This window comes from Oncorhynchus masou, chromosome 32, assembly GCF_036934945.1.
Source record: "Oncorhynchus masou masou isolate Uvic2021 chromosome 32, UVic_Omas_1.1, whole genome shotgun sequence".
Lineage (NCBI taxonomy): Eukaryota > Metazoa > Chordata > Actinopteri > Salmoniformes > Salmonidae > Oncorhynchus > Oncorhynchus masou.
The window spans coordinates 43,866,998-43,880,640 of NC_088243.1; the positions used below are offsets into that span (position 1 = coordinate 43,866,998).

The window sequence follows — 13,643 nt, forward strand, 5'->3', positions numbered from 1 at the left end:
TTTTGGAACATAGTCACCTGGTGTTGGCAGCACCTTATCCCAACATCTGTGTGTGTGTAGGCAGCACTAATGTACATAACCTGATCACAGGTAATCTCATTGAAGGAGGAGAGGTGGCTCTGCCAAGACATGTAGTTGAACACCTTCTGTGTGTTATCTAGTTATGATGGTAAGCATGTGTGTCCGTGCCAGGGTTATTTCGAAATGAAGATGGTCAATTCAAGAAGTGATTTTAATTTAAAACGGAAAGAATTTTTGATATAAATAGCTTGTACTCAGTTATGCGAATGCTAAAGGAGTGCTAATGATAACATTTGTTGCAGGAGGTAGACAGGCTTAGGGGCGAGCTGGTGGAAATGAACTTGCCCATAGTGGAGAGGGCTCTGCAGGTGGTGCGGAGCGCCCTGGCCAACCAGGTGGACTGGGCCGAGATAGGGCTGATCGTCAAGGAGGCCCAGGCTGCCGGAGACCCAGTGGCCTGCGCCATCAAGGAGCTGAAGCTGCAGACCAACCACATCACAATGCTTTTAAAGTGAGTTGATGCCCAAATTGGGGATACATTTCTAATTGCCCCTCAGGGATTGATAAAGTCATATTGAATTGAACTGTCTTTGGTTCGGTTTAACTTGACTTCTGCCCTTTAACATTACAACTGAGCTGAGCTGTACTAAGCTAACCTGGTTACGCATCCATCCTATGCAATCTTGCTGGATGTGGGAGCGTGGCGTTGCAGTTTCCCAGCATATATCGCCCACAGCGTCTAGGATTTGAATCCCACGTCCTTGATGCTCCCCTCTATCACTGTGTCCCATCCTCTTTCAAACTGTCTAAATAAGCTGAACAATATGTAAGGGGGGCCGAGCTCTTTACTGTAGGTGTCATATGTATGCATTTATAAAGCCTTGTATAAACAGTTTTGCCAAAAATCCCGCTCGAAAGGAAAAATGTGATATTGTATCCAGCACAGAACAGTTCATAGTACTCCAAATACTATGAATCAACCACTAACCCACCTTTATCTGCCCTCTAGCCAATTAAATAGATGGATGCTGAACAGAAAGAACAGGGTCATGCTCATTAGGGCCTCCATTAGAGTTCCATGTAATACTGTGTGCCTCCCATAGTCTGTTCTGGACTTGAGGACTGTGAAGAGACCTCTTGTTGCATGTCTTGAGAGGTATGCATGGGTGTCCGAGCTGTGTGCCAGTAATTTAGACAGACCGCTCGGTGCATTCAACATGTCAATACCTAAAAGTAGTGATGAAGTTAATCTCTCCTCCACTTTCAGCCAGGAGAGATTGACATGCATATTATTAATATTAGCTCTCTGTGTACATCCAAGGGCCGGCCATGCTGCCCTGTTCTGAGCCAATTGCAATTTTCCTAAGTCCTTTTTTGTGGCACCTGACCACACGACTGAACAGTAGTTAAGGTGTGACAAGACTAGGGCCTGTAGGACCTGCCTTGTTGATAGTGTTGTTAAGAAGGCAGAGCATTCTCCCCATCTTAGTTACTGCTGCATCAATATGTTTTGACCATGACAGTTTACAATCTAATGCTACTCCAAGCAGTTTAGTCATCTCAACTAGCTCAATTTCTGCATGATTTATTACAAGATTTAGTTGGGTTTAGTGAGTGTTTTGTTCCAAATACAATGCATTTAGTTTTAGAAATATTTAGGGCTAACTTATTCCTTGCCACCCACTCTGAAACTAACTGCAGCTCTTTGTTGAGTGTTGCAGTCATTTCAGTCGCTGTAGTAGCTGACGTGTATAGTGTTGAATCATCCGCATACATAGAAACTCTGGCTTTACTCAAAGTCAGTGGCGTGTCATTAGTAAAAAATGTAAAAAGCAAGGGGCCTAAACAGCTACCCTGGAGAATTTCTGATTCTAACTGGATTATATTTGATATGCTTCCATAAAAAACACCCTATGTGTTCTGTTAGATAAGTAGCTCTTTATCCACATTTATAGCAGGGGGTGTAACACCATAACACATACGTTTTTCTAGCAGCAGACTATGATCAATATTGTCAAAAGCTGCACTGAAATCTAACAAGACAGCCCCCACAATCATTTTATCATCAATTACTCTCATGCCGACTGAAAACTACCCTGTTGTTTCCCCGTTCAGGAACCCATACATTGTCCCAGAGGAAGTAGAGGAGGAGGATGTAGCCGAGGTGGCTGAAGAGAAGAAGGGGAAGAAGAACAAGAACAAAGAGAAGGGTCAGAAGGGCAAGCCCAAGAAGGACCAGCCCATGCTGGTGGATGTGGACCTCAGCTTGTCAGCTTACGCCAATGCCAAAAAGTAGGCTCTCCACTCTCCCTGGCTTAGTGTATTATTTGAACTGAAAAATTAAATAGAACCGTTATGTTTTATCTCTATGCTTTGAACAGTATGGCCAGATGTGGTTTTAGGTATCAAGCTGAGGAACCCAAACGTTTATCTCCTTTTTTCCCAGATACTACGACCACAAGCGAACCGCTGCTAAGAAAGAGCAGAAAACCGTGGAGGCAGCCCAGAAGGTGATGGTGCCACATGCATATGAAATTCCCTGTCGATTGTGTTTGTGTTCAGTTTTTGTATTTGTAACATTTTCCCCTTTTTTTATTTAATTCAAGGCTTTCAAATCTGCTGAGAAGAAGACCAAGCAAACCCTTAAAGAGGTCCAAACGTTTACGACCATTCAGAAGGCCAGGAAAGTCTACTGGTAAGACTCTTAACCTAACTGAATCTGCATTCACCCTCTGAAAACTTGCCATGTGTAGAGAGATGAGCAGTCATTGACAAATCTGAACTATAGCAGCCATTTTCAGCTAATGTAACACCTGTAAGAAGTAATTAAATGAGCGCAAAGTTCTCTCCACCTTTGTGTTAGATTTGTGACAAATTCATATTCTTCTGGGCAATTACTTTCTCTATCTTTTCAGTATGTGACAAATTATGTATCGTTGTGCTCTGTCAGGTTTGAGAAGTTCCTGTGGTTCATCAGCTCAGAAAATTACCTCACCATCGCCGGACGTGACCAGCAACAGAATGAAATTATCGTTAAGCGCTACTTGAGGGCTGGTAAGAGTGGAATACACTTATTATAGTCCTGCCTTACAACAGGCTATGGACAACTATCCAATGTCCATACCAGCATCAAATACATGCCCAATATATTGTTTCGGACTTGAACGTATGCTAGTTTGGTACACAACACGCTATGTTCCACTATCCATACTAGCATACCACATAGAATGCAGTCACAATACATTGCTTCATTGTAGTTAGTATGCTAGTATGGATATTGGAACAGAGTCTCTCTCTACCTGTGTGAAAATCTCATGTTGGTGTCTCTTATCAGGGGATATCTACGTTCACGCCGACCTCCATGGAGCAACTAGTTGTGTCATCAAGAACCCATCTGGTAAGAGCTGGCCTAGTTCTGTGATCAACACACTGGTGTTCAGTCAAATGATGCTCTCTTATCCTCTGGAATTTCTCTTTAATATACAGTACCAGTCAAAAGTTTGGGCACACCTACTCATTACAGGGTTTTTCATTAATTATACTATTTTCTACGTTGTAGAATAATAGTTTCATATAGTAACCAAAAAAGTGTTAAACAAATCAAAATAATATTTGATATTCTTCAAAGTAGCCAACTGTTGCCTTGGTGGCAGCTTTGCACGCCCTTGGCATTCTCTCAACCAGATTCATGAGATAGTCACCAGCTTCATTAGGTGTGCCCTCGTAAAAGTTAATTTGTGGAATTTATTTCCTTCTTAATGCGTTTGAGCCAATCAGTTGTTTTGTGACAAGGTAGGGGTGGTATACAGAAGATAGCCCTATTTGGTAAAAGACCAAGTCCATATTATGGCAAGAACAGCTAAAATAAGAAAAGAAAAACAACGGTCCGTCATTACTTTAAGACATGAAGGTCAGTCAATCCGGAACATTTCAAGAACTTTGAAAGTTTCTTCAAGTGCAGTCCTAAAAACCATCAAGCGCTATGATGAAACTGTCTCTCATATGAGGACCGCCACAGGAAAGGAAGACCCAGAGTTACCTTTGCTGCAGAGGATAAGTTCATTCGAGTTACCAGCCTCAGAAATTGCAGCCCAAATAAGTTCTTCAGACGCATCTCAACATGAACTGTTCAGAGGTGACTGCGTGAATCAAGCCTTCATGGAAGAAGAGACTTGCTTGGGCCAAGAAACATGAGCAATGGACATTAGACCGGTGGAAATCTGTTCTTTGGTCTGATGAGTCCAAATTTGAGATTTTTGGATCCAACCACAGTGTTCCAACCAGAGTAGGTGAATGGATGATTTTCACATGTGTGAACCACATGTGAAGCATGGAGGAGGTGTGAGGGTGCTTTGCTGGTGACTCTGTTATTTATTTAGAATTCAAGGCACACTTAACCAACATGGCTACCATAGCATTCTGCTGCGATACGCCATCCTATCTAGTTTGCGCTTAGAGGGACTACCATTTGTTTTTCAACAGGACAATCACTCAACACACCTCCAGTCTGTGTAAGGGCTGTTTGACAAAGAAGAGTGATGGAGGCAAGTCAGTCCTAGGAACCGTGCTTTGAAGAATATAAAATATATTTAGATTTGTTTAACACTTTTTTTGGTTACTACATGATTCCATATGTTCTTTCATAGTTGTGATGTCTTCACTATTATTCTACAATGTAGAAAATAGTAAAAATAAAGACAATTGAATGAGTAGGTGTGTCCAAACTTTTGACTAATACTGTATGTTCATGCAACTTGAAGTGAATAACCCATCTTAGCCCAAATTCTAGTTATAACTACCCGACTTGAATTCAAGCTTAAGTGTTGACAATCATCTGTGAACTCTCCATGTATTTTAATGGGGTGTATTGTGGCACTTATATCTCTTCCCTCTAGGTGTGCCCATTCCCCCACGCACCTTGACCGAGGCGGGCACCATGGCCGTGTGCTACAGTGCAGCCTGGGACGCCAAGGTTATCACCAGCGCATGGTGGGTGCACTACCACCAGGTGAGTTCTCCTGGGAGCCTACTTCAGGATTGGATGGTTGGATCAGGGTGTGGTCAGAGCTGCTCCAATTATAACTCTTCTCGTCTCTCTCTGTCTAGGTGACTAAGTCTGCCCCCACTGGAGAATACCTGACCACTGGAAGTTTCATGATCCGAGGTATGCCAACATCTTCCCAGTAGCCACCACATGGTGGTTATGTGTCAATTATGTAGTTTTGGATTATCGACAGCTAAAACAGCATTCCTATTTTCACAGGAAAGAAGAACTACATGCCGCCCTCTTATTTAATGATGGGTTTCAGCTTTCTCTTCAAGGTGAAAGCTAAATGTTTTAAACGTGTTTGCTCTGTCATAGTCTTAAAATACATCTGACTGCCTTTTGAGGAGTCAGTTGGTAAACCCTATCTTGGCTCAACAGTCTAGTCTTGTGTCCACAGGTGGATGAGCAGTGTGTATTCAGACACCGGGGTGAGAGGAAGGTCAAGACCATTGACGAGGACATGGCGGATGTGACGTCCAGCACAGCAGAGCTACTAGAGGATGGGGAGGAGCTTATTGGTACAGGGATTCAAGAGCCACAGACACATACACACCTCTGTACGTGAATCTATTGGTTGTTGCATTTATGTACCATACATATGTTTTCCCAGGGGATGACAGTAGCAACGAGGGAGAGGGGGAAGACGGAGGAGGAGATGGAAAGAAGAATGGAGTGGAGGTAAAAGTAGAGAAAGCCACTGAAGGGGCAGAGGCTGAACATGAGGATGGAGATGCTAAAGAACTGGACGACATGAAGGAGGAAGGAGAGGAGGATGAGGTGGAGGGGCTCGAGGCGAAGGTGAAGAGTGATGGGGAGAGTGCAGAGTTCAGTTTTCCAGACACCACCATCTCCCTGTCCCACTTGCAGTCCACCAGGTAATATTATGCTGCTACTGTATGTCGCCGTTGTATGTGTGCCGGTCATGTTAACCTGTTCCACTGTAGTTGAATACCAAATATTATCTTTTGAATTGAGTAAAGGCTGGTGTCTAGAACAGTAGACCTAGGTCAAATATGTAGGTGAAATAGTTGAGATACAGTACCAGTCAAAAGTTTGGGGACGCCTACTCATTCAAGGGTTTTTCTTTTTTTTCTTTTTTTTTTCTACATTGTAGAATAATAGTGAAGACATCAACAATATGAAATAACACATATGGAGTCATGTAGTAACCAAAACAGTGTTAAACAGATCTAAATATATTTGAGATTCTTCAAAGTATTCACCCTTTGCCTTGACAGCTTTGCACACTCTTGCATTCTCTCAACCAGCTTCACCTGGAATGCTCTTTCCAATAGCCTTGAAGGAGTTCCCACATGCTGAGCACTTGATGGCTGCTATTCCTTCACTCTGCGGTCAAACTCCTCCCAAACCATGTCAATTGGGTTGAGGTCAGGTGGTTGTGGAGGCCAGGTCATCTGATGCAGCACTCCATCACTCTCCTTCTTGATCAAATAACCCTTACACAGCCTGGAGATGCGTTTTTGGTTTTTGTTCTGTTGAAAAACAAATGATAGTCCCAAATGATAGTCCCAACCAGATGGGGATAGCATATTTCTGTGGTAAGTGTGCCTTGAATTCTAAATAAATCACAGTCACCAGCAAAGTACCATCACACCTCCTCCTTCATGCTTCACCGTGGGAACCACACATGCAGAGATCATCTGTTCACCTACTCAGCGTCTCACAAAGACACTGCAGTTGGAACCAAAAATCTCAAATTTGGACTCCTCAGACCAAAGAGATTTCCACCGGTCTGATGTCCATTGCTCATGTTTCTTGACCCAAGCAAGTCTCTTCTTCTTATTGTTGTCCTGTAGTAGTGGTTTCTTTGCAGAAATTCGACCATGAAGGCATGATTCACTCAGTCTACTCTGAACAGTTGATGTTGAGATTTGTTCCTTACTTGAACTCTGTGATGCATAAATTTGGGCTGCAATTGGGGGTGCCGTTAACTCTAATGAGCTTATCTGTAGCAGAGAGAACTCTGGGCCTTCCTTTCCTGTGGTGATCCTCATGAGAGTCAGTTTCATCAGAGCGCTTGATGGTTTTTAGGACTGCACTGTAAAAGTTCTTGACTTTTTCCGCATTGACTGACCTTCATGTCTTAAAGCCTAAACCTTGATGAATGTCATCAGAGTGCGACGTATGTTTGTTGTTGTCGACCACTGAAACTGTAACCTGTCGAACACTGGAGCCTGAACTAAAGACATTGGTTTACTGACTGTTTTTACTGACTGTTTACTGACTGTTTTTTTATATACTTTTATTTTGAATCCTATGGCTCTGTTGAGCTAAGTTGCTGTGAGCGCTGCTATCTGTCCTGCTGGGATCCTGACAGATTCTGTATAGGGGGAGAGACGCGAAAGCCCAGCTAGCCTAGCTGGCTCGGCGGTCTCCAATGGAGGCCGCCATTGAACGTTTCCAACGTTGCAGGAGCTGCGTTTACTTTGTTTTGTTCCGGGACAATGTGGACAGCGTTGACTTACAATGCAGCAACTGCTTGCTTGCAAAGGACCTACAGGAGCGAAGTAGCTACACTTAGCAAGCAAGTAGCAAACCTACATAAGCTACTGGGCCACGCCCACCTACTTTTTCCCACATGACACTTTCGTAGTCCATGTGGGGTCAGACGACATCAGGAGAGCTAGCTTGGAACGTTTAAAAAATGGATTTTAAAGAACTGATTTTAGCATTAAAAGACTCAAAAACAGCCAATAATTTCAGGTCCAGTACCATCGTCGGGCCGCAGGTGTGAAAGATTCAGCAGACTGCTGGCATTACACATCGGGCTAAAAGACTACTGTAGTCACTTTTATTGATAACTTAAACACCTTCTGGAAACAGAAGATACTCTACAGGAATGACTGAGTCAATCCAAATCATCTTGGCTCCTGAACTCTGTCCAAGCATTTCAAGGCAGTGTTGAAACAATAACTGGTAAATTATAAAAAAGGTATTTCTCACGACGGCTATGGAGAGCGTGATCACACAGTCGTCCGGAACAGCTGATTCTCTCATGCATGCCTCGGTGTTGCTTGCCTCGAAGCGACTGCATGGCCAGGCACGACTACAGCACCACCATTAAGTTTACAGATGACACAACAGTGGTAGGCCTGATCTCCGACACTGATTTAGCTTGTCTGGTAGGCTCATGTCACTGGGCAGCTCGTGGCTGTTCTTCCCTTTGTAGTCTGTAATAGTTTGCAGGCCCTGCCACATCTGACGAGCGTCGGAGCCAGTGTAGTACGATTCAATCTTAGTCCTGTATTGGCGCTTTGCCTGTTTGATGGTTCGTCGGAGGACATAGCAGGATTTCTTAGAAGCTTCCAGGTTAGAGTCCCACACCTTGAATGCGGCAACTCTACTACAGTCTACAGTCCTGTAGTTTAGACCGAGTCACTGGTGCATCCTGCTTACATTTTTACTTGTAAGCAGGAATTAGGAGGATAGAATTATGATCAGATTTGCTAAATAGAGAGCGAGGGAGAGCTTTGAAAGCGTCTCTGTGTGTGGAGTAAAGGTTACCTAGAATTTTTTAAATGTGGTTGCACATTTAACATGCTGATAGAAATGAGGTAAGACTGATTTAAGTTTCCCTGCATTAAAGTCCCCGGCCACTAGGAGAGCCGCCTCTGGGTTAGATTTCGTGCACCAGCTGTTTTTTTTTACAAATATACACAGAACCCCGCTCGTCTTACCGGACGTAGTGTGTTGTTCTATCTAGCCGGTGCAGCGTATATATCCCGCCAGCTAAATTTTATCCATGTCGTCATTCAGCCACAATTCAGTGAAACGTAAGATATTACAGTTTTTGATGTCCTTTTGGTAGGATATTCGTGATCGTACCTCAATCTAATTTATTGTCCAATGATTGTACGTTGGCAAGTAATACTGATGGTAAGGGCAGATTTCCCAAACGCTGTCAGCGGATCCTTACGAGACAAACCCGCCCTGTGTCCTCTATACCTGCGTCTCTTTCTCTTGCCAATGACAGGGATTTTGGCCTTGTTGGGTGTCTGAAGTACATACTGTGCATCCTGCTTGTTGAAGAAAAAATATTTGTCTAATATGAGGTGAGTGATTGCTGTCCTGATATCCAGAAGCTCTTTTTTTGCCGTAAGATACGATGGCAGAATAAAGTATTTGAAATGTCTATTTGACCCAGGTCTGTTCAGTGCCCGAAAGTGCAACAGTATCAGAAAGGTTTCTGTTTGTTTCTCTCTCCAGGGAAACCCAAAGTGCTGGTTTCAAAAAGGTGTCCATTCAGGTAAAGCCATTGTGATCGGTGAACTTCTGACCTTTTGCATCATGCAATAAAATAATTGATGTTTTATAGTATACGTTTTTATTTTGTAAACGTAATATCATACAGTTGAAGTCGGAAGTTTACATACACACAGGTTGGAGTCATTAAAACACCTTTTTCAACCACTCCACAAATGTCTTGTTAACAAACTATAGTTTTGGCAAGTCAGTTAAGACATCTATTTTGTGCATGACACAAGTAAGCTTATTTCACTGTATTACAATTCCAGTGGGTCAGATGTTTACATACACTAAGTTGACTGTGGTTTTAAACACCTAGAAAAATTCCAGAAAATTTTCATGGCTTTACAAGCTTCTGATAGGCCCATTGACGTCATTTGAGTCAATTGGAGGTGAACCTGTGGATGTATTTCAAGGCCTACCTACAAACTCCGTGCCTCTTTGCTTGACATCATGGGAAAATCAAAAGAAGTCAGCCAAGACCTCAGACATTTTTTTGTAGACCTCCACAAGTCTGGTTCATCTTTGGGAGCAATTTCCAAGTGCCTGAAGGCACCACGTTCATCTGTACAAACAATAAACACCATGGGACCACACAGCCGTCATACCGCTCAGGAAGTGTTCTGTCTCCTAGAGATGAACGTACTTTGGTGCGAAAAGTGCAAATCATTCCCAGAACAACAGCAAACGACCTTGTGAAGATGCTGGAGGAAACGGGTACTAAAGTATCTATATCGACATAACCTGAAAGGCCACTCAGCAAGGAAGAAGCCACTGCTCCAAACCCTCCATAAAAAATCCACACTACGGTTTGGAACTGCACATGGGGACAAAGACCATACTTTTTGGAGAAATGTCCTTTGGTCTGATGAAACAAAAATATAACTCTCTGTCATAATGACCATCATGATGTTTGGAGGAAAACGGGGGAGGGTTGCAAATGGGTCTTTCAAATGGACAATGACCCCAAGCATACTTCCAATGTTGTGGCAAAATCGCTTAAGGACAACAAAGTCAAGGTATTGGAATGGCCATCACAAAGCCCTGACCTCAATCCTATAGAAAACGTGTGGGCTAAAATTCACCCAACTTATTGTGGGAAGCTTGTGGAAGGCTACCCTTAATGTTTGACCCAAGTTAAACAATTTAAAGGCAATGCTACCAAATACTAATCGAGTGTATTGTAAACTTCTGACACACTGGGAATGTGATGAAAGAAATAAAAGCTGAGATCACTCTCTACTATTATTCTGACATTTTACATTCTTAAAATATAGTGGTGATCCTAAGACAGGGAATTTCTACCACGATTATATGTCAGGAATTGTGAGAGAAAAGTTTAAATGTATTTGGCTAAGGTGTATGTAAACTTCCTATTTAACTGTATGTACAATTTATTCTTCATTAGGTTGAGGTGGAGGCGCAAAAAGAGGGGGGGAAACACATTACAACCAAGCAAAGAAGGTAAGCTAAATACATAGCAATGTAACCTTCCCTCGTGGCTAACATGCATGAATGCAATGGTTTTGTTTTGCTGCTCTTCTTGTCCAAAGGGAGGAGAAGAAGGGGAAACAGGATCATTCTGAATCTCAGGAAGAAGAGGGAAAGACTGAGGAGACGCATGGTGCCTCCGCAGCCAATCAGAAAACCAAGAGTGGAGGAGGGGGAGGAGCCTCTCAGCATCCTCTTAAGAGACATCAAAAGGTGAGACATTTTCAAAGTTTTAAATGAACTAAATTAGTTGTCCAATTCGACCAGAGATTGGTTCTAGTGCTGGCTAAGGTTATTGTCAGCTTTGCTGTCTTCGTGGTGGCATTAGTTAGAATAATAAACTGCTCTTGAAAGTCAAGCTTTTCATCTATGCTGTTGTTGAAATCTAGAACAAGCTGAAGAAAATTAAAGAGAAGTACAAAGACCAAGATGAAGAGGATCGGGAGCTGATGATGAAATTGTTGGGGGTGAGGAGTATGATGTTGAACTTTCCCTCACACTGTTGAAATGTCTGGATTACGAACTGGAACACATTAATGATATGACCATATCTGTATACCAGAAAATGTATGAAAAACACATTGAATGAAACTGAGTTTTTTTTCATGGCTGGTTACTGGTTACCAATAAATGTTTTCAATAAAGCAGTACAGTACAGGAATTTATTGAAATTTTCCATCTGCAGTCTGCTGGCTCCACTAAGGAAGAGAAGCCTAAGAAGGGCAAGAAAGGGAAGGGCAAAGACGAGGTGTTGAGAAAAGCACCCCAGAAGCAAGTCCAGAGACCCCGTCCTCAGGTCATCTTAAAGAAACCAGAAGAGGAGGGTCTAGCTGTGGAGGAGGGAGCAGCACCTGAACAGTATGACAAGGTAAAAAAAGGTTTTTGTTTTCCTTTCTCCAGGGAACACGCAAATACTCTTAAAATGAATGATTCCTTCCTCAAAGTAATCACTAGGCAGGTTTCCATTGACCTGAGGTTTATTAGACAAAAAGAGTGTCCCAAAATTGTGATAAAAAAAAAAATGTAATTACATTTAACTAGCCAAGTCAGTTAAGAACACATTCTTATTTTCAGTGACGGCCTAGGAACAGTGGGTTAATTGCCTTGTTCAGGGGCAGAACGACTGAGTTTTATCTTGTCAGCTCGGGCATTCGATCTTGCAACCTTTCGGTTACTAGTACAGCACCCTAACCACGAGGTTACCTGCCGCCCCACTAGTATAATAGAAATAGGTCAAAAGTATAATAGAAATGTTCTAAAGATCAATACTGAACAAAAATATATAAACGCAAAACACGCAACGATTTTACTGAGTTACAGTTCATAGAAGGAAATCAGTTGATGAAAGGAGAAATGCTCACTAATGGGGATATAAAAAATGAGAGAAAAAATATTTCTGTGCATATGGTATATTTCCACTCATGAAACATGTGACCAACACTTCATCTTTTTTACATTTTTAACTATTCGACGGGTGGATTTTTCTTTTGTCAAACTCTCTTATTGCAACAAATGATGATGGCTTAATCATTTATGAAGGTACGTGTGGCACGTGATATCACGCAATTACAAAGCTTCACTCCACATTTAATTCTAAATGCCTACTGCTTTCTAAATATACATTTTTCCACAAGGATTGTCTTGACTTTCAAGAATGCTTGAATTATGTTGGCAAGATGCAAGTTTCACCATCCAATTATTTCAGATCTACAGGAGTGCAAGTTTCACCATGGCATGGTGTATGGTGTTATGATGGCACATGATACATTTTTGTAAATTCTTGCATTCTATCCATGGCTTTTGCGGGCTATCTGAGACATGAAACAGATAGGTGGGAGGGAATACAGGCTGCCTAAATGTATCATGGAAACACTTCATTTCTATTTGACACTAGGTTTTTGTTGTGACATCATTATGTCCACCTGTTTTTGTCACCACAAGACTGTTAAGACTGGAAATGCACCGTAGAAGGCAATTGTCACATCTATTTTCTATGCAAACTGGCAAAATCTCGAGAAAAAAAATTACTGGACAAGTTAATAAACGTAGCTACTGATCTACATGACATAATTGATTAAAGCAATGCCATGGAAAACTTGCACCAATCATTAATCCATTTGTCAGATCAGTGATTATTTTAAGAATATTTGAACAGGGCCTCTGAATCCATGTTTGCTTGATCTAAGAATTGAAACAAAGGTGACTGAAGAAAAGGGAGGAAGACTATTTTTTATTTATTTTTAATTTAATTTACCTTTATTTTACTAGGCAAGTCAGTTAAGAACAAATTCTTATTTTCAATGAGAGCCTAGGAACAGTGGGTTAACTGCCTGTTCAGGGGCAGAACGACAGATTTGTATCTTGTCAGCTCGGGGATTCGAACTTGCAACCTTTCGATTACTCGTCCAACGCTCTAACCACTAGGCTACCCTGCTGCCCGTTTATGTTGCAGGAAGGAGATGATCAGGACCAAGACAACCCTGGAGCAGAGGTGGGTTCTTTGAGATTACTGTTCAAACCTGGCCTATAAATATATTTTAATGAAATCCTTTGTTGCAGGGCCAACATCCTTGTCTTATTGTGTCTCTCCATTGACTTCCTTAGGAAGCAGAGAAACTGCTGAATTCTCTGACGGGCCAACCCCACCCAGAGGATGTACTGCTGTTCGCTGTGCCAGTCTGTGCCCCCTACACTGCCCTCTCCAACTACAAGTAAGGACAACATATCTACCTAGTTTTATAATATCTATGTAACGCCAGTAATTCCTACCATTCCATCGAAGCCAACCTAACACCAATGTTGATTAATCCATTTACCT

At 42.1% G+C, this 13,643-nt stretch overlaps 1 protein-coding gene across 1 annotated transcript in view; it reads left to right on the top strand.

The window, feature by feature from the left end:
- LOC135526111 (ribosome quality control complex subunit NEMF-like) overlaps positions 1 to 13,643 on the top strand; it is a 34,848-nt gene that overhangs the window by 18,974 nt on the left and 2,231 nt on the right. The window contains exons 12-29 of the mRNA XM_064954225.1: positions 324 to 532; positions 2,137 to 2,313; positions 2,468 to 2,531; positions 2,628 to 2,716; positions 2,972 to 3,075; positions 3,356 to 3,418; positions 4,917 to 5,029; positions 5,128 to 5,185; positions 5,285 to 5,343; positions 5,466 to 5,586; positions 5,679 to 5,943; positions 9,296 to 9,335; positions 10,743 to 10,798; positions 10,888 to 11,038; positions 11,215 to 11,292; positions 11,511 to 11,693; positions 13,278 to 13,316; positions 13,430 to 13,536. Of these exons, the coding sequence (XP_064810297.1) occupies positions 324 to 532; positions 2,137 to 2,313; positions 2,468 to 2,531; positions 2,628 to 2,716; positions 2,972 to 3,075; positions 3,356 to 3,418; positions 4,917 to 5,029; positions 5,128 to 5,185; positions 5,285 to 5,343; positions 5,466 to 5,586; positions 5,679 to 5,943; positions 9,296 to 9,335; positions 10,743 to 10,798; positions 10,888 to 11,038; positions 11,215 to 11,292; positions 11,511 to 11,693; positions 13,278 to 13,316; positions 13,430 to 13,536 (1,976 nt within the window). The remainder of the gene's footprint in view (positions 1 to 323; positions 533 to 2,136; positions 2,314 to 2,467; positions 2,532 to 2,627; positions 2,717 to 2,971; positions 3,076 to 3,355; positions 3,419 to 4,916; positions 5,030 to 5,127; positions 5,186 to 5,284; positions 5,344 to 5,465; positions 5,587 to 5,678; positions 5,944 to 9,295; positions 9,336 to 10,742; positions 10,799 to 10,887; positions 11,039 to 11,214; positions 11,293 to 11,510; positions 11,694 to 13,277; positions 13,317 to 13,429; positions 13,537 to 13,643) is intronic.